Source organism: Castor canadensis, chromosome 17 (assembly GCF_047511655.1).
Source record: "Castor canadensis chromosome 17, mCasCan1.hap1v2, whole genome shotgun sequence".
In the NCBI taxonomy this organism is placed as follows: domain Eukaryota; kingdom Metazoa; phylum Chordata; class Mammalia; order Rodentia; family Castoridae; genus Castor; species Castor canadensis.
The window spans coordinates 17,237,138-17,257,420 of NC_133402.1; the positions used below are offsets into that span (position 1 = coordinate 17,237,138).

Below are 20,283 nucleotides of genomic sequence, written 5' to 3' on the forward strand. Positions count from 1 at the left end.
ACCAGCGTAGTTTGCTCTCGCTTCCCGGATGTGACGCAAAGGCCCCCGCCTTTTCATTTCTCGGCGTTTCCGCTGTCTGCGCTTCGCCTTGTGCCTCTCGAGCTCAGCTGGTAGGTATTTTTGGGGCCTTGTGTTTCCAGGAGGGTGGACCGGGCCGGGGTAAAGGCAGGAATAGTGAAGGTTCTGGAGGTGATGGCTTGGGACCCTTCTCGTGACCCGTGACGTTCCAGCTTTCCTTGCAGGTCCGGCTGCGCGGGCCCGTAGCCCCTAAGCACCGTCGCCATGTCGCGGTTTTTCACCACCGGTTCGGACAGCGAGTCCGAGTCGTCTCTGTCCGGGGAGGAGCTCGTCACTAAGCCGGTCGGGGGTAACTACGGCAAACAGTGAGTTGGAGGCTGCGCCGTGGTGTTCACCCGGGAGGGCAGGAAGTGCGGTGCGGACGGCGGCGTGAGCGGGTTCCAAAAACGGGAGTTTAGGATCCTGGCATCCTCACACGGGAGGTGTGGACTGTGGGAGTCCATCACCCAGCACGAGGGTCAGAGGCGAGGAGGGGAGATCTCCCGCTGGCTGGATCTGTTGCGGTCCCTGTGCCTTCTTCCCCTCCCGCTCTGGATCGAAATCCCCCAAACCATAGCTCTTCTACCACCAAGGAATTCTCCGTGACCTCACACTGCTCACACAAACCCTGAATGCCTGGCTAGTGTCTGGAAGTACCCTGATGTGCCTTCCAAGTCCAGCCCTCTGGCTCCGCGGGCAGGTTCTTAAACATCTATTACACTTATGTTTACCTCCACTTAAATACCCTTCCCCCATCTCTTTAACACGTTCTTTACTTTTTGAGACAGTGGAATGTTGGTTGTCAAAACTTGTGCCATGCACACACTACTTTAATTATTTTTGCCATGTGCCTGTTCTGTTATATATGTATTCACACACTGACATATGTACACCAATTTGAATTTGATTTCATGTCACTGCTACAGGTGGAAGCCAACATCACTTTGGTGAAATAGAAAATATTTAGAAAAATTAATAAAATGGAAAGTAAGAATGGAGACACTTTCGGCTGAATACTGTGAGCCGTGCTCTGGTCTCAGTAAAGAAAAATACCAGCAATGCAGGTGTTAAAGCCATTGTGACTTTTTGTCTGCTGTTGGTCTCTCCTACTTTGGGTAATGTTTCTTTCTAGGCCGTAGATTTAAGGGTGCCAACTCCTTAAATCTTTTTCTACTGGTTACAGCCCTTTTTCTCTACTTCTTTCCTTCAGTACTTCCATAACGATTTGTGCCTTTATATAATTAGTTGAGTCACACAGTAAATAAGCATCCTAGCTTGTTTATTCATGAGTGAGTGGATACTCACTTGTATGTACTGCAAGTGTTTGACAAAAGGCCTTACCTGAAGTAGACATAAAAGGTAGAGTTGTATTTGATGAGGCCACGAAGAACCAGAGTCGGAAAGAGGATGGATGTGGATGGATGATCTGAATGCCTCAGTTTTGAGACGAGGAACAGTGACACCTAGGAATGAAGATCAATGGTCTCTGTTCTTTCCAAATAGGCCATTGTTGCTGAGTGAGGATGAGGAAGATACCAAGAGAGTTGTCCGAAGTGCCAAGGACAAGAGGTGAAGCTGGGTGATGGGAGTCTCTGGGAGCAGTGGTGAGTTTTTCCATTGTGGACATATGTGATGTGCTATTGGATCCCAATCCAGGTTTGAGGAACTCACTAACCTAATCCGGACCATTCGCAATGCCATGAAGATTCGGGATGTCACTAAGTGCCTGGAAGAGTTTGAGCTCCTGGGAAAAGCGTATGGGAAGGCCAAAAGTATTGTGGACAAGGAAGGTGTCCCCCGGTTCTATATTCGCATCCTGGCTGACCTGGAGGACTATCTTAATGAGGTGTGATGTTTGTGGGGATCCAGAAAGGGGTGTGGGCCTGGCTATGCTCCTAACCTGCTGCCAGAGCTCATGTGTTCTTGGGTTCTTTGCTTTATTATGTAGAGAGTTTCCTAGAACACAGGAAATAAGATAAAGCAAGGAGAGAAGCTGGTTTTGGCCAAGAATTTGATCGTATTTGTGGTTTTGTATTGTTTTGTATTGTATTAATGGTTTTGTATTTTTAGAGGTGATATATAAAGGATCTTTAAAAAAAAAAAAAGAACGGGCTGGGGATGAAGCTCAGTGGTAGAGCAGTTGCTTAGCATGCACAAGGCCCTGGGTTCCATCCTGTGCGTCTTCAAAAAAAATAGCTAGTGAGAACAGATAAGACCTAAAAAAGTGGTGGTGAAGGTTGAAATTTAGGAAATACTGATTGCTTTTAAAAACAAAACAACACCCAAAAAAAAAAAAGTCACAAACTGAAAATCTGGGGGGTTGGGGATGTGACTCAAATAGTAGAACTTGTGCCTAGCTGTGCAAGGTCCTGACTCCAGTGTTGTGCACCCTCCCCTTTGAAAAAAAGAGGAAATACTGTACTATTTAGTCTCAAATCAATATTCTTCCTTTCTTGCCTCTTTAGCTTTGGGAGGATAAAGAAGGGAAGAAGAAGATGAACAAGAACAATGCCAAGGCTCTGAGCACCTTGCGCCAGAAGATAAGAAAATACAATCGAGATTTTGAGTCTCATATCACAAACTACAAGCAGGTGAGGATGCTGGAGGGAAAACTTTGAACTATTGGAACAGTGACCCCATGACTGATGCAGAAGTGCCTTAGTAAATGGAAGTGTGACTCCAGAAGGAATCACTACAAAACTGAGGTGAAGGGGTGGAATAGGTATTCTCTCCTTTCTCTCTGTCCAGAACCCTGAGCAGTCTGCAGATGAAGACGCGGAGAAGAATGAGGAGGATTCAGAAGGTGAGTGAGGACACCCTCACTGCAGATAAGTTAGGGGTTCACTTGGCCTGGTTTCTCGGCTGCCCTTCCTTCTTGTTCTTAAACATTCTGCTGGTTTTATTGCTGTTTGATTTTTTTTTTTTTTTGATGGTCTTACTGTGCGCTCTAGGATGGTCTCAAACCCATGATCCCCCTTGCCTCAGCTGCCCTAGTACTGGATTACAGGTTTGTGCAGCCACATCCAGCTTAACATTCTAGCTTTTTTTTCCCACTCCCTTTCCCACTAGGCTCTTCAGATGAAGATGAAGATGAGGATGGAGTCAGTGCTGCAGCTTTCTTAAAGAAGAAATCTGAAACTCCTTCAGGAGATAGTCGCAAGTTCCTCAAAAAGATGGAGGTAAGAGCCATTGTTAGGCTGGGGCACAATTTGCCTTTGATCCTGGGAAGAAGAAAAGAGTGATACAACCCTGTGGTTGGGAGGGGTAGGAGTAGGAGTAGGAGTTTGTGGAGTCTGGTGTGAGACTAGGCTTTTGGGGATTTTTGCTTGGTTTTTGTTTGTTTTTATCAGTACTGGGGTTTGAACTCTTCCACTAGAACCACATCTCCACTCCTTTTTGCTTTAGTTATTTTTCACATTTTACACAGGCCAGATTTGGATCTCTGTCTTCCTACCTATGCCTTCCGAATAGCTGGGATTACAGACTTGTGCCACTACACCTGGAGAAAATAGGGTTTTTGGATGAGAGCTCGGGCAAACTGGGATCCAGCTCTGCTCCTGGGAGCTTTGTATCCTGGATCTTGATGGTCTGTTGGAACTCCTAACACAACAACCACAGGAAGTGTGTCAGCAGGGAGAGCAGAAGGACTCGTCAACCAGTCTCCCTTCCTTCTTCCTACTGATCCTTTCTTTTTCTCCAAGGATGAAGAAGAGGACTCAGAAGATTCTGAAGATGATGAAGAGTGGGACACAGGTTCCACGTCTTCTGACTCAGACTCAGAGGAGGAAGAAGGGAAACAAACTGTTTTGGCCTCAAAATTCCTTAAAAAGTAAGAGAAGTAGTGGGATTTGGGGTACAGTGGGAAGGATAGAAAGCCTTTAATCATCTTTTTTTTTTTGGCAGTAGTAGGGTTTGAACTCCAGGCCTCACGCTTGTTAGGCAGGTGCTCGGTGCTCGATCACTTGAGCCACTCAACCAGCCCTTTTATGCGTTGGGTATTTTCAAGTCTCTCAAACCATTTGCCTAGGCTGGCTTCAAACCATGATTCTCCTGATCTCTGCCTCCTGAGTTGCTAGGATTATAGACATGAGCCACCTGCTGCCCAGCTGATTTTAATCGTGTTGAAGGTTGTTACTTCTTCCTTCTCTGGAGTCCTTTTAGCTAGTAGACCAGCTGTTCCCAGGAGCTCAAGTTGAGTTATGTGTATTAGTTGACTAAGGTCACAAAGCTGATAATATGACCTGAATATGAATTGAAGGTTCCAGAGACCAAATATTTAACCACATTAGCCATTGCATATGGACAGGGTCCATATCTCCCCCTGCCATCTGTTAGCTGCATAATGTTGGGCAGCTGCTTAACCTTCTTCAGTTTTCTCATCTCTAAAATGGAGCATCTGCCTCCCAGAGAGATGACGTAGGGAAGTGATTCAGTCTAGGACTGGCATTTGGTGAGAACTCAGTGGTATTGCTGCTGTAGTCACCTTTTTTTTTTTTTAAGTGGTCATCCTTCCTGAGAACTTAGTATAGAGGATATAGACTACAGCAAACCTTTGAGAACTTCACTGGGACAGTCTCAGGATGGAAGGCTCCTGATCTAAATTTGCTCCCAGGCTTTAATTCACGCTCTCTCTCTCTTTTTTTTTTTTTTTTTTTTTTGTGGTACTGGGGCTTGAACTCAGGGCCTGCACCTTGGGCCACTCCACCAGCCCTTTTTTGTGATGGGTTTTTTTCGAGATAGGGTCTCACAAACTATTTGTCCAAACTGGCTTCAACTGCAATCCTCCTGATCTCTGATCTCTGATCTCTGCCTACTGAGTAGCTAGGATTACTGGTGTAAGCCACCAGTGCCCGACCCCAGGCTTTAATTCTTTAGTAGCTGTGCAAAATTGGGCACATTACTTTTAGGTCTCAGTTTCCGCCTTTGAAATAAAAGTGATGCTTGCCTGCCTCCATGTACCCCAAAGGAGTAAAAGTCCAAGGGTACTGACAGCAGTGTCCTGCTCTGTTGGTTGCTTCATTGCTTTTAGAAGTAGGAGTTACGCTGCTTCAGGAGGTAGTAAGTTCTTGACACTAGAGAAGGCTAACATAGTCTGAACAGCCATTTGGTGACCTTTTGTTAAGAACTGTTTTTCTCCAAGTGCTTCAGAGAGAACACTGTTGTCAGGGTCTGGAAGCACTGTCATATGCCCTTGTAAGGTTTACAACTATACATTAATCTGTTAGAGTCTGAAATGTTCTGTCAAAATAGACATGTTTAACTTGTTTCATTATCTGTCTCTTAAACTTGTTGATTGTGACTTTTTTTTTTTTTTTTTTTTGGCAGTACTGGGGTTTGAATTCAGGGTCTTGCACTTGCTAGGCAAGTGCTCTACCACTTGAGCTATGACCCCAGCCCAATTTTTTGTTTTTGAGACAGGGTCTTGCTATCTTTAGCTGGGACCAGCCTTGAACTCTAAATCCTCCTGCTTTTACCTCCAGGGAAGGTGGGATTACAGGTGTACATCAACTGTATCCAGCTTCTTTTTTGTTTTTTGAAGTAGTTTCTTGTTATGTTGCATAGGCTGGCCTTAAATGCCTGATAAAAGCAATCCTCCTTGCCTTAGCTTCCTTAGTAGATGGGACTACAGGTGTTACCACCATACCTGACTTTGATTGGCTTCCTACCACTAGATAAGTTAGCAGTTCCTAAAACTTTACATAAATGGAATCATATATAATTTGGGGTTGGTTTCTTTGATTCTGCATAAATTTATTTTTGGCAGTACTGGGGTTTGAACTTTGTGCTTGCTATGCTGGTTCTCTACATTTTGAGCTATGTCTCCAGTCCTTTTTGCTATGGTTTATTTTTTTTATTATTATTATTATTTTGGTGGGACTGGGTTTTGAACTCAGGGCTTCTCATTTGCAAAGCAGGCACTGTACTACTTGAGCCATATTTTCAGTTCGTTTTGCGTGGTTATTTTGGAGATGGGGGGTCTCCAAAACTATTTGCCTGAGCTGGCCTCGAACCTTTATTTTCCTGATCTCTGCCTCTCAAGTAGTTAGAATTATAGGCATGAGCCACCAATACCTGGTGGGCAACAGAATGTTGTTTTGAAACTTGGATAATTAATTATTGAAAAGTTCTAACAGTGGAGAAAAGAGTGCAAAGGACTAACACAAAAGAAGTAGAGCAGGAGGACACAGAAACAAATGAAAATCTGTTGTTTCAGGTACACATCTTGAGGGGTTTTGGATGGAATTGTCTGCATCTGATGTCATGGTTGGCCCGTGAAATCGTACAGGTGCTGTCTAGTTCAGAGGTGCTTCAGGAGGCTGGGGAGGGGAGGTCTCAAATTTCTACTGAGACTGTGGGTCCAGGTTGTTAGGATCCTAAACAAGGGGATTTATCAAGGGGCTTTAGATTAGTAGTTGTGTTTGGAAAGGCGTGCAGTGGTTCTTTTTTTTTTCCAACTCGGGCCCTACACCTTGAGCCACTCCACCAGCCCTTTTTTGTGCTGGGTATTTTTCCAGGTAGGGTTTCAATAACACTTGCCAAGGCTGGCTTCAAACCTTGATCCTCCTGATCTCTGCTTCCTGAGTAGCTAGGATTACACGTGTGAGCCCCCGGTGTCCAACATGAAATGGTCCTTTATAGTAGGTTTTTTTGGTTTTTTTTTTTTAATTATTAGCATATAATAGTTGTACAGGGGTGATACCCCTCCATTGCCCTCCCGCTTCACCTCCTCTCCACGTTATAGTAGTTTTAAGCTTGACTTCTTGTTGGTGTCCTAATCTTTGGTCTCTTAGCTGTGTATTAAGTTTACATAGCTATGTATTAATGCAAGATGTAGCTTGCATCTATGTGTTGGATATATAACTGAGGACATAAGCATTTGTTTTCTGTTAGTTTCTAACAACATGTAAATATGCCAATATCTGTCGTAGGTGGGGTGGAGCCCAATTTTAGGGTTTTGAGTTAGAATTTCATAGGGTAACTATTTGTTGTGCTTTTTAGGTATGAATCACAGTATCCTTAGGGACTATGAATAAACCTTTAGGTCAGGGAAGATTAAGTTTGGTGGAAGCACTGCCTTTAGAACAGCATAAATTCCTATGATCTCAGAGTTTTGGGGATGATGTAGACTAAGAAGTTTCAATTTAATGAACATACCTTGCATATTTGCAAGTTTGTAAAGTGAGTTTTTATTGGGAGGGAGGGAGTCCATAAGCTTTTACTGGGGTATGAACTCAGGGGTTTGCACTTGCTAGGCAGGTATTCTACCACTTTAGCCACACCCCAGCCCTTATTATCTTACATTCAGAATTAGTCATTTGTCATAAGCAGGGACAAAGGGCTGAGAAGCATATAGTCTAGGAATAGCAAAAGTAAAAAAAAAAAAATTCACCTCTTTTTAGTATAAAATAATTAGTTGGTGTGTGGTGAAAAGGTCAGTCTGGTTAGAGCGAAAATAACTTAGAGCATAGTGGCTCATCTCTGTAATCTCAACTGCTACAGAGGTGGCAAAGATCTGGAAGATTGAGGTTCGAGGTCAGGTGAGCAAAATGTTAGACCTTCCCCCCTACCCGCCCCAGTGGCGTGCCCATCTCAGTCAATAAGCAGGGAGTGGTGGTGTACCTGTGATCCTAGCTATAAGGGAGTCTGTCTGTAGGTAGGAGGATCTTGGTCTAGACTAGCCCCAGGCAAAAATGTGAGACTCTACCTAAAAAATAAAGCAAAAAGAATGGGATACAGCACCTGCCTAGCAAGCTCAAGGCCCTGAGTTCAAACCCTAGTACTGCAAAAAAAAAAAAAAAAAAGTTTAGATGGTTTGTGGTTTCTTTGGAAAACCTTAGAAGGTAGTTTTGGAGCCACATGGCAGGTGGTTTCTGTGTGTGGCCTGGTCAGCATCCCTTCCTTTTAACCTTGAGTGTCTTTGCAGGTATAATGTGACAGGCCTTGGTAAGTAGTTCAGCAGACTTATGCTTAGAACTCATGGTTATGGCTGACTCTGCTTCTGGGTCATTGTTGTAGATCATAACTCCGGAGAAAAAAGGTGGTTTATGGGAGGAAGAACTCTCAGAGGTGGGGAGGGGACTGGTCTTTCATCCTCTCCCATGTCTCCTGGCAGGGCACCCACTACAGAGGAGGACAAAAAGGCAGCTGAGAAGAAACGGGAGGACAAAGCCAAGAAGAAGCATGATAGGAAATCTAAGCGCCTAGATGAAGAGGAGGAGGACAATGAAGGCGGAGAGTGGGAAAGGGTCCGTGGTGGAGTGCCACTAGTTAAGGTGAGGATTACAGAGTAAAAATGAACTGGGATACAATTTGGGGCAGCATACAGGTGCCCATCTGATTAGAGTGGGAAGAAGCTTAAAGTGACACTGGGTTCCTGTTTTTGGTCTAGGAAAAACCAAAAATGTTTGCCAAGGGAACTGAGATCACCCATGCTGTTGTTATCAAGAAGCTAAATGAGATCTTACAGGCACGAGGCAAGAAGGGAACTGATCGGTAAGATTCATGGAACTGTGGGATATAGGGTGAAAATTCAGAGTACAACATAGAACAGAGAGACTTGGTAAGTAGCCTTGCAGCAAGAGAATCTTATGTGTTGTAGCAGAATGACAGTAAACTTGGGATATAACTGTTCCATTTTCTGCTGTTTATGTGTGAGCTTGATCTAACCACTCAGCCTTTTGGAGATGTTTTGCCATCTTTAAAATGGGAATAATGTTTGCCTTTAGTTATTAGTGATTGAAGAGGATGGTGGTGTGAAAGCATTTTACACCAGTGTAGAATTGCTGTTTCCATTGGGAATTTAAAAGAGAAACAAGTGTGCAGATGGTGAGGATGGTGGTATCAGGAATAGGCTGCTTTGCTTGTCTGAAGATGGCAAACTTTGTGACAGGATGAGACTTTTTTTCTATACTTGTATGAATATAGAGGATGAGAACTTCTGATTTGTCCCAAAACCTCACCCAATTCTGTACCCTTTCAGTACTACCCAGATTGAGCTGCTGCAACTGCTGGTTCAGATTGCTTCTGAAAACAACCTGGGGGAGGGCGTCATTGTGAAGATCAAGTTCAATATCATTGCATCTCTCTATGACTACAACCCCAACCTGGCCACATACATGAAGGTAGGGCAACAAAGAGGAGCCTCTCAGTTGGTGGGTCAGGAGAAGATGCTTAATGTCTTAAGTCACAGAGGCTATGGGCATTCTTGTGAAGGTCCTATGGATTCCTGTTGGAGGGGTTCTTAGGCGGCATCTGCTTATTCTACCTCATATTTCTAACTCTTCCATCTGGTGTCTTGGCAGCCGGAGATGTGGCAGAAGTGCCTGGACTGCATCAATGAATTGATGGACATTTTATTTGCAAATCCCAACATCTTTGTTGGAGAGAACATTCTGGAAGAGAGTGAGAACCTGCATAATGTTGATCAGGTAAAGGGAAGGATTGGTAGGATAGCTGAGGGCATATGTTGTTTGCTTTGGGAAGGCACAGTAGAGACAAAAGAGTTGAGATTTAGGACAGAAATCTGAACTAATTTGTGGGTTTGGTTTTTGTTTTGTTTTGTTTTGTTTTTGGCAGCACTGCAGTTTGAACTCAGGGCCTCGCTCTTGCTAGGCAGGCACTCTTACAGCTTGAGCCACTCCATCAGCCCTGGACTAATTTGTTTATTCCTTCTTTGCTTTCCTCTTCAGCCGCTGCGTGTCCGTGGCTGTATTCTAACTCTGGTGGAACGAATGGATGAAGAATTTACCAAAATAATGCAAAATACTGATCCTCACTCCCAAGGTGAGCCTACGCAAGCATGGACTTTCATGAGAGGGAAAGTTCAGTGAATAATACTAACTTTAGGGTTTCTAAAGGTTACACTACATGTGATTGAAAAACCAGAATTCCCATTGGAGGACCTGTTGAGATACCAGGCCCTACTCCCATAATTTCTGGTGAATAGTCTTGGGGAGAGGGGCCAAGAGTTGCATCTCTAATATGCTTCCAGGTAATGTAGCTGCTCTGGGGGACTCGCTTTGAGAACCATTTGGAATAAGGGATCAGTTCACTTGACTCGTTTAGTTTGGCTCAGTGGGATAGGAAAATGCAAAACTGTTTACTCAGCAAAAGTGTGTAATTTGTCCAATCATTGAGCTCGAGTGTAGGTGAACAAGGCAGCCAAAAGTTTCTGTGCTCTTGGAATTCAATAACAGCAAGATAATAAGATAAGTTTAGATGATGTGAAGGGTGAATTAAACATTTAAATAGAGATACTGGCTGAAGGAGGGCTGCTTTTATATGATTGAAGAAGGCATCTTGAGTAGGGATGACTTGAGGTGAGATCTAAGGAGTCAGTCAGGAAGAATTAGCAGAAGAGGGCACCTGACAGAGGAACAGAAAGGGACGTTGACATATTCTAGGAACAAAAAGTGGCTTGAGCACAGTGAGATCAGGAAAGAGTCACAGGAGGGAATGTAAGCACCAGACCTCACAGGCCCTTTCTGGGCAAGTTTAGTAATTGGGATTTTTTTCCCCTAAACTGGAATTACAAGGTTGTAGGTCTGGGAGAGGATGGCATTTTCAGGGCACAGTGACTCCTGTCTGAGCAATGCAGAGAACAAACCGAGGTAACTAGATTGATTAGAGATAGTTGGTTGGGAAATCCTGGATGCCCTGCTGAGAATGAGGATGGGTGCTTTCTTTGCTAGAATACGTGGAGCACCTGAAAGATGAGGCACAAGTGTGTGCCATCATTGAGCGTGTGCAGCGCTACCTGGAGGAGAAGGGCACCACTGAGGAGATCTGCCGCATCTACTTGAGGCGCATCCTGCACACCTATTACAAGTTCGATTACAAAGCCCATCAGCGTCAGCTTACCCCTCCAGAAGGCTCTTCAAAGGTAAGAAGCTCTCTGGAGAGAGCTCTGCCCTGGTTGCCTGTTAGGAAGCAAAGGCAAGTCTCTTCCCAGAAACTTCCTGAGTTGGAGCAGAGAGGGAATCCTTGGGATTAGATTGAGGCTAGATGAAGTCTCATTTGGTTGCAGTTGTCTTTGCTGGGTATCCATCTCTAATAACTTCCCTTCCCCTGCAGTCTGAACAAGACCAGGCAGAAAATGAAGGTGAGGACTCAGCTGTGCTGATGGAGAGGCTATGCAAGTACATCTATGCCAAGGACCGCACAGATCGCATCCGTACATGCGCCATCCTCTGCCACATCTACCATCACGCTCTGCACTCCCGCTGGTACCAGGCCCGCGACCTTATGCTCATGAGCCACCTGCAAGACAACATTCAGCATGCAGACCCACCAGTGCAGGTAGGCTGAGGGAGCATTTGGTCCTGGTGGTGAAGAACAGGCCAGGCCGCTGGCAAACTGACTTAGCCAGAATTCACCTGTCTGGCTAGCACAGATCTAAGGAAACACTTGATCTTTCCCATATGTGAACATTCCTCTTCCATGTTGACACACATTTTGTACTGTCTCTCTCTAATGGCATTAGATGCTTCTGGGATAGAGAGAGATTTGAGTTCAGCCAACATTTACCTTACCCACTGGCTTTCTGGTTCAGAATACTAGGTGATCATCTTACACAGAAAGATGAAAAGGACCCTTGAAGAAGTTGTTAAGCTAAGGAGGAAAGATAGGGAGCCAAAATGCAGTGTGATGGGACACTACAAAACAGTGGCATCTTATACAGAAAGATGAAAAGGACCCTTGAAGAAGTTGTTAAGCTAAGGAGGAAAGATAGGGACCCAAAATGCAGTGTGATGGGACACTACAAAACAGTGGCACATACCAATCAGTGTTCCATAACACCAGACCAACTAATTTTTTGTGTGGTGATTTTTTGAGGACTTTCCATATAGAGAAAATAATAAAATGTGTCTAAGATAATAGATCCTTTTAATGTTACTTAATACAATTGAGAAACATTTGTATATAGAACATTTGGTGAACCTGTTGGGTGGTCATGGTGGTTTTTAAACAGCATTCCTATTTGTTGTTTTACTTCTGGTAAACTTTTTTTAATTTATTTTTTGAATTAAATTCGGTCTCGGGCTTGTTAGGCAAATGCTCTGACACTTGAGCTACACCCTAGTTCTCAACTTACATATCCTGGAAAACTACTTCTTTGTCAGATGTTAGATCTTGAAAAGAATTCCTTCCAATCTATGGTTTGCCTATTTTCTTAGCTCTTTTTTTGATGGTACGGGGGTTTGAATTTGGCCTCACACTTGCTAGGCAAGCTCTACCACGAGCGCCACTCTGCCAGCCCTTAGTCATGCCTTTTGATGGAGTCTTACTTTATCAAGTTTTTTTTTTTTTATATATATATATAGTTGTATTTTCTGGGTTTTATTTAAAGAAATGTACCAAAATTCATGCATGAGAGTATTAATTTTTTGTAAGATTTTATGGTTTTAGTTTTTTTTTTTTTTTTTTTTTTTTTCCTGGTACTGGGGCTTGAACTCAGGGCCCACAACTTGAGCCAGTCTCCCAGCGCCCACTCCGTGTGTGTGTGTATGTGTGTGTGTGTTGGATGTGTTTGAGATAGGGTCTTGAACTATTTGCCCAGGTTGGCTTCAAACCTCAATCCTCCTAATCTCTGCTCTTGACTAAATAGGATTATAGGTATAAGCCACTAGTGTCTGTCTGTTTTTAGCTTTTAATTTAGACTTAGGATTCATCTTGACTTAATTTTTGCCTGTGATATGAGATTGGAGGCAGTTCTTTCTTCTTTTCTGCTTGTACCAGTGTCATTTGTAGCAAATATTTTATTTTCCTTTTATATTGCCTTGGTGCCTTTGTGAATAATTGCATAAAAACCACATGACTCTAAGGGTAGAGGTATCTGTAGGCTTTCTCTTCTGTTCTGTTCATTCATTGTTTTTTGATCTGTGTGTGCCAGTCCCACACTGTCTTAGTTGGCGTACCTTTATGCACTAGTCTGTCAGCATTGCTGCTTTTGTGCTTTTGTGCTTTTGTGGGGGAAGGATAGGGTCTTACCCTGGCTGACCTGGAACTGGAACTCTTCCTTGTCAGCCTCCTGAGTGGTGATATTACAAGCCTGTGCCACCACTCGTGGCTCAAGATTACTTCGGATATTCTAGATCTTTTGTGTTTTCATATAAATTTTAAAATAAGCTTTTTGATGTCTCCAAAAAAAAAGCCTGCTGGGATTATGTTGGATTTGTAAATCAATTTTAGGCAATTCTGATCCTCCTGATCGCTGCCTCCTGAGTAGCTGGGATTACAGGCATGAGCCACTGACTCCTGGCTTAAATGCAGTTGGTTTTTAATCTCATTTTCTAATTGTATACAAAAATACAGTTTTTATTCATTGGCTTTGTAGCCTGCCATTTTGTAGACTTATTTTTTCTGCTCTATTTTACAGATTTCTTATTTTCTACTTATGTCATTTGCTTGTAGGTTTAGTTTTATTACTACAGATAGTCCCTGATGTATGATGGTTCAATTTTACTTTTTGGTAGTGGTACTGGAGATTGACCCCAGGGTATTGTGCATTGTAGGCAAGTGCCCTCTCACTGAGTTACATCTCTAGCCCTTTTGTAAATTTTATTTTGAGACAAGATCTGAAAAAAATGAAAGGGTGATAATTTGCTCGTGCTGGCCTTAAACCTGTGGTCATCTTGCCTCAGCTTTCTCAGTAGCTGGAATTACGGATATGTACTACTGTACCTGCCTCAGAGTTTGGATTTTGATGTTTTCCTAGGCTAGTGTTAATTTTTATCTCACTTTCTTCTTTTTTTTTTTTTGCTTTGTTTTGGTCATATTGCAGTGATTCAGATTGCTAAGATATTTTATGCTGACAAAAAGTAGTGTGAGAGCAGACATCTTGTCTTATTCCAGTTTCAGTGGGGAAACAGTCAGCTTTTCACCCCAAGTATGATTTTTTTTTTTTTCCTGAGCGCTGAGCATCAAACCCCAGGCTTCATGCATGCTAAACTCTACCACTGAGTCCCTCCCCCGCCCTGATGGGATTTTCCTTTCCCTTCCCTCCCTTTCTCCCATTCTTCCGTTTCTCCTCTCTTCTCTCTTTTCTGACTATCGATTTGTAACCCAGGTAGGTCCTGAACTTCAGATCCTCCTACTTCACCTTCTGAGTGCTGAGATTGCAGCTTTCCTTATCTTACTAGTGGCAAACCCATCTTTCCCATTTGCTTAGGCCAGAAATCTTGGCATTATCCTTAATTATTTTTCTCTCATCTGATTCCCTAGTCATTTTTGTTCAAAGTCCACATCCACCATTTATTAGCACTTCCATTCCTTCTCTCTGCTTCTGCCTTCATGTCTCTTCAGTCTGTTTATGCTGGTCTTACGGCATCCAGAGAGACCCTGGTGAGTAGGTTCCTCTGGCCATCCCCTACTCCTGATGGCATTTTTGTCCAGTCGTAGCCACATTCCCTTCCTGTTCCTTGAGTATATCTGGGGCAGTCCACCACTGGACCGCTGCATTTACTTTCCCTTTTTCTAGGGGATGATCTTTATCCTGTAGATAGCTGCATAACTTGTTCTCTTTTCTTTACGTCTTTATTCAAATACTACTTTCAAAATAAGGCTTTTCCTAGTTATTAATCAGATTTCCAGCCTCCATCACCACACAGACTTCCTTCCCCTATTTATTTTTCTTCTTAGTGTGAATCACCATCTTCATAGAGTGATTTCTGTCCTGCATGTCCTAACTCTAGAACAGAAGCTCCATGGATGTCTTCTCTGTTCTCTGCCCAGGCTGTGTCTTTGTTCTTAGCACATAGTGGGCACTGTCAGTGTAGTTGAATAAATGAATAGCTTGCCTATGACTGTCACTTCTGAGTATATTCCCATTGCCTCTAGATCCTGTACAACCGCACCATGGTGCAGCTGGGCATCTGTGCCTTCCGCCAGGGCCTGACCAAAGATGCGCACAATGCCCTTCTGGACATCCAGTCGAGTGGCCGGGCCAAGGAGCTGTTGGGCCAGGGCCTGTTGCTCCGCAGCCTACAGGAGCGCAACCAGGAGCAGGAGAAGGTGGAGCGGCGCCGGCAGGTGCCCTTTCACCTGCACATCAACCTGGAGCTGCTGGAGTGTGTGTATCTGGTGTCTGCTATGCTCCTGGAGATCCCCTACATGGCTGCCCATGAGAGCGATGCCCGCAGGCGCATGATCAGCAAGCAGTTCCACCACCAGCTGCGAGTGGGCGAGCGGCAGCCCTTGCTGGGTGAGTGTGGGGCTCTGCAGCGCGTGCCTTTGATCTTTGCTCATGAGTAACCATATAGAGAGTTAATGGGGACAGTTCCCACCAGATAATTCTCCTTGGTTTAGTGACACTACCTCTGCCTGGCATTGTTTAAGTGTTTTAGAAATAACTCATTTAATCTGCATTAGTAAATATAAGTACTTTTCTCTTTCTTTTTTTTTTTTTTGTGGCAGTATTGGGGTTTGAACTCAGGGCTTTGCACTTACTAGACATGCGCTGTACCCACTGAACCACACCCCAGCCCCCAGTATAAGTACTCTCATTACACTCTTCTCTCATGAAAAAACTGGGGCGCACAGAGAATTGAAGTGACCTGGCCAGGTTTAATGCAGCTAATAGTTTCTTCTTTCAAGAATGTAACATTGGCTTTTTTTTTATTTTTGGTGGGACTAGGGTTTGAATTCAGGGCTTCCTGCTCTCAAAGTAGGCACTCTACCACTTGAGCCACACCTCTGGTCCATTCTGTTCTGGCTTATTTTGGAGATGGGGATCTCATGAACTGTTTGCCCCAGCTGGCTTTGAACTGCAGTCCTCCTGATCTCAGCCTTCCCAGTAGCTAGAATAGGCATGAGCCACTGGCACCCAGCTAACATTGGCTTCTTTAATCTTTTTTTTTTTTTTTTTTTTTTTTTTTTTTTTTGTGGTAAAGATTGACCTCAGGGCCTCACTCACACATGCTGGGCAAATACTCTCCCACCACCAGCCCCCCTACTTTGGTCAGTTTTAAAAGGCCTAATCACGCAGGGGCTGAGCAAGTTGTGTTCACTGGGAATGGCATTTGACCTGTGTCCCTCCTGTGCAGTTGGTGCATGGAGGGAGGACTTGAGTGAGCCAAACTTGCCATCTACAGCCACATCCCCTATGCTCTAGTTATGCTCAAGTGCAAGTACCCCTTAGGCAAATTTGATTGGTTTACATGGTGATATTTTATGGGAAAACATCCAGTGAGAATCTGAGCTTGTGAAAAACCTTAGGGTTTTGGTGGATCTGGCAACCCTGAGCCTGCCTTCTCCTACAGATAGCCTTGGTGAGAGCTGAAGTAGAAACTGGGAAAGGACTCTAATTCAACACAGTCCCTACTATTCTATACTCATAATGGGGTCAAAAGCTAGTTTCTAGCCAAGTGTGGTGGCTAGAAACTCAGGAGGCTGAGGCAGGAGAATCATGAATTCGAGGCCAGCCTAGGTTAGCTATATAGCAAGATGCTGTCAAAAAAAAAAAAAATCTCTTTCAGTCATGCACTAGTGTTTATGTTTATAGAAATATTCTTTGGAGCCAGGTGTAGTGGTTCACATCTGTAATTGCAGCTACTCAGGAGGTGGAGATCAGGAAGACCACAGTTCCAGGCCAGCCCTAGCAAAAAGTTAGCAAGACCCCATCTCAACCAATAATTTGGTTGGTGTGGTGGCTGGTACCTGTAATCCTAGCTACATGGCGGGTGTTCCTAGGATTGCCATCCAGACCAACTTGGGCAAAATCATGAAATTCTCTTTGAAAAATAAATAAAGCAAAAAGGACTGGGGGCATAGCTCAAGTGGTAGAGCCCCTGATTTCAAGCCCCAGTGCTGCAAAAAATATTTAAGCCTCTAACCTTGCCTTTTTCAGAAATGTTAAAATGGAGACGAATCTAGGGGATTTGCATTTTTCCTTACACGTAGCCCTACTCACATATTTCTGTCTGAGCCTGATCCAGATGTGCGTTTGAGCTCACTGTGCCCATTGTAGGGTCTGCCGAGCTCATGGATGCCTGTTTCCAGTCTTAAGAGCTTTGTACTTGGATTGGTCTGCATTCCACTTCCTCTTGCTTCCACATTTCTGGCTCAGATCTCAGGGCAGCATCTGGGGCTGGAGTCTATAACCAGCACATCAAATCTGTTATTTCTTTTTCTGAGACTCAATTTTTTAAGGGAAATAAATGAGCTACTTTCAGGAACAGTAAGCTGATAACAATGTATGGATGTAGTGGAAATCACGAAGGTAATGTAAGAATGAAATTAAGGTGTTAGACTTTCAGCTAAGGAACCTTTGAGAGTACTGTGAAAGCTGTGGGCCGTTTTCCCAGGATGATGCACATGAGGACGCACACACTCCCTCGTCAGCATTCTCAAGGGATTCAGCAATTCCCTGACACACATCTCTGGAATGCTTTAGTCCAAATCTAAATAAATATATTCAGATGTTACGTGACTTTAGTGGAGAGCTGGGAATCTCTAGTTTAAATGTTTGCCCTTCTAGCCTATGTTTCTTCTTGAACAATGCTCATGGGGCAGAAGACCTGATCCCAAGTTTCTCTGATCCGTACCTCCTTCTCAACCTTCAGGTCCCCCTGAGTCAATGAGGGAACATGTGGTTGCTGCATCCAAGGCCATGAAGATGGGTGACTGGAAGACCTGTCACAGTTTCATCATTAATGAGAAGATGAATGGGAAAGTGTGGGACCTCTTCCCTGAAGCTGACAAAGTCCGTATCATGCTGGTTAGGTGAGCAGAGAGGGTGACCGTGGTGGGGAGGGAAGAAAAGACTGGTTGATTTTCTGAGGACCTTACCTAAGGACCTCTGCCTTTTCTGCCCTCTCCCCACAGGAAAATCCAGGAAGAGTCTCTGAGGACGTACCTCTTCACCTACAGCAGTGTCTATGACTCCATCAGGTAGGACAGCCCCTGGGCATGCAGAGGAACCCCAGCTTGCTTTTCAAGGGTCCCAACTGCCCCCTGCTCCCTGCCTTCTTTCTTCCCAGCATGGAGACACTGTCGGACATGTTTGAACTGGATTTACCCACCGTGCACTCCATCATTAGCAAGATGATCATTAATGAGGAGTTGATGGTGAGGGCCAGGGACAGTGATTGGGCAGGTGGAGCTATGGAGAGTCTGGAGTGGAGGGGTCTGCTCTATGTCACATTCCTTCCTCTGCCTCACTCCTGTCAGGCCTCCCTGGACCAGCCAACACAGACAGTGGTGATGCACCGCACTGAGCCCACTGCCCAGCAAAACCTGGCCCTGCAGCTGGCTGAGAAGCTGGGCAGCCTGGTAGAGAATAATGAGCGGGTCTTTGACCACAAGCAGGGTACCTATGGCGGCTACTTCCGAGGTGAGTGGTTGTATCCTGTTTCTCTCCCAGGATACTGCTTTTCCCCGGGTACTCATGCCTTCCCCATCCTTACCACCTCTCCTGCAGACCAGAAGGATGGCTACCGCAAAAACGAGGGCTACATGCGCCGAGGTGGCTACCGTCAACAGCAGTCTCAGACAGCCTACTGAGCTCTTTGCTTCTGTCCCTGTGGGTAGACCATTCACCTGCCAGTCCTAAACCCACCCCAGTCATTAAAGGTCTGTTTAAAGTTGTTATAGTTCCTGATTTTCTTCGTGTTGCTACAGAGGTGTGCTGGGCTCATTTGCTATTTCTGGGCTTCTGACATATGCCAGGCAAAGGCTCAGAATGAATTGTACACACTCTGACTTCAAAGAGTTTGCTACTCTTTGACAATTTAGCAGAAGAGTGGAATGATGTAGTAAGTTACAACAGTAGGAATAAAAGAGTTAGAGGGGTGGGTGTGGTGGTACATGACCGTAATCCCATCTGCTTTAGAGGCAGAGATTGGAAGTGTCATGGTTTAAGGCCAGTCCTTGCAAAAAGTTAGCAAGACCCCATCCCAACCCATAATCTGGGCATGGTGGTCACATCTGTAATCCCAACTACTTCAGAAGTAGGAGCCTCATGGTCTGAGTCCAGTCCCAGGCAAAAATAGGAGACAGTACCTAAAAAGTAACTAAAGCAAAGAAGGGCTGGCTGTGTGGCTCAAGTGGTAGAACACCTGCCTAGCAAGTATGACACCCTGAGTTCAAACTTTCATACCTCAAAGAAGAAACAAGACAAAACAAAAAACCCAGAAAGAAAAGAGATAGGTGTATTGAATAAAGTGTGACTACAGGACCTAATACTCAGGGAAAGTGTAACAGGCAGTAGGGATGATTAGAGCTTGAGGAGTTGGGTTGGTGAATGGTGCTTCACCAGGCAGGGAGAAGAGAGAGTTAGTACAGATCAGTGTGAAGGGTTGTCTGTGGGCTAGTATGGCTCCACTATTACCTGTTGCTATGACAGCTAAACCTGTGATTGTTTTTCTAATAATTTGTGTAATTCCTATTTATTGTATTTTATAAAAAGTATTGGTCCCCAGTAGATTGGGAGGTTTTTTTTGTTTTTTTGTTTTTTTTGAAAGTTTTAGCAAGGATTTTAGTATAATAGGATAACATATAGAAAAGTGGGGGCAAAGAATCTGATTGAAGCTTTTAAGAGGTGATTTTTTATAAAGGTTGAGAAGCATTGCTATAGGCTAAGGAAGAAAGAGCAAGTACCAAGGACTGGGATGTGAAGGAATATTGTGGTTGGTGTGATATGTATGTGTAGGAGAGAGGTGAGACTTGAGTGGCCCCTGTCTAGGGAATGCTTTAATGCTTGAACTTTAGTAGACAAAATAACATGAATAGATCTGACTCAAAAAGATAATGAAGCCAGGCACTGGTGGCTTACCCTGTAATCCTAGCTACTCAGGAGGTAGAGATCAGGAGGATTGTGGTTCAAAGCCAGCCTGGGCACATACTTTTCGAGAACCTATCTTGAAAAAAACCCCTCACAAAAAAGGACTGGTGGAGTGGCTCAAGGTGAAGGCCTTGAGTTCAAGCCTCAGTACTGAAAACAAACAAAGATAATGAAGCAGAAAGAGTAGGAAACTGGAGGCAGAGAGAGAAGGCATCTGAAGCCAGGGCACCTAGGGTCAGACGTGTGGAACGACAGGGGAGGGACATGTGGAACAAGCTGCGGGGCTTCTGTGGCCAATGGGACAAGTTGAGAATGACAGGTTCTACCAGAGGATGAACAGATAATAAGCTGTTAGCAAGAAAAAGCTGAAGTATTCTGTGTGCTCAGTAATACTAGAAAAACATAAACACAGAGGAATCCTATAATGAGAATGGTTTTCATAGGTT

General features: G+C 44.2%; 1 protein-coding gene across 2 annotated transcripts; it reads left to right on the plus strand.

The window, feature by feature from the left end:
• The first annotated feature begins 26 nt into the window (after positions 1-26).
• LOC109683403 (eukaryotic translation initiation factor 3 subunit C) lies at positions 27-18,642 on the plus strand. 2 transcript variants are annotated; one of them, XM_020159226.2, is made up of 21 exons: positions 27-110; positions 231-383; positions 1,561-1,626; positions 1,714-1,903; positions 2,523-2,648; positions 2,806-2,860; positions 3,127-3,236; positions 3,759-3,886; positions 8,171-8,330; positions 8,447-8,550; positions 9,038-9,179; positions 9,360-9,485; positions 9,747-9,840; positions 10,749-10,939; positions 11,131-11,355; positions 14,896-15,259; positions 17,619-17,778; positions 17,881-17,946; positions 18,036-18,123; positions 18,226-18,388; positions 18,476-18,642. In XM_020159226.2, exons 2-21 carry the CDS (start codon positions 283-285, stop codon positions 18,556-18,558), a joined length of 2,742 nt encoding a protein of 913 aa, XP_020014815.1. In that variant the 5' UTR covers positions 27-110; positions 231-282; the 3' UTR covers positions 18,559-18,642. The 2 variants fall into 2 exon arrangements, with proteins under 2 accessions (XP_020014815.1, XP_020014808.1); XM_020159219.2 differs by having other exon boundaries at positions 30-110; positions 243-383.
• Positions 18,643-20,283: the final 1,641 nt, after the last annotated feature.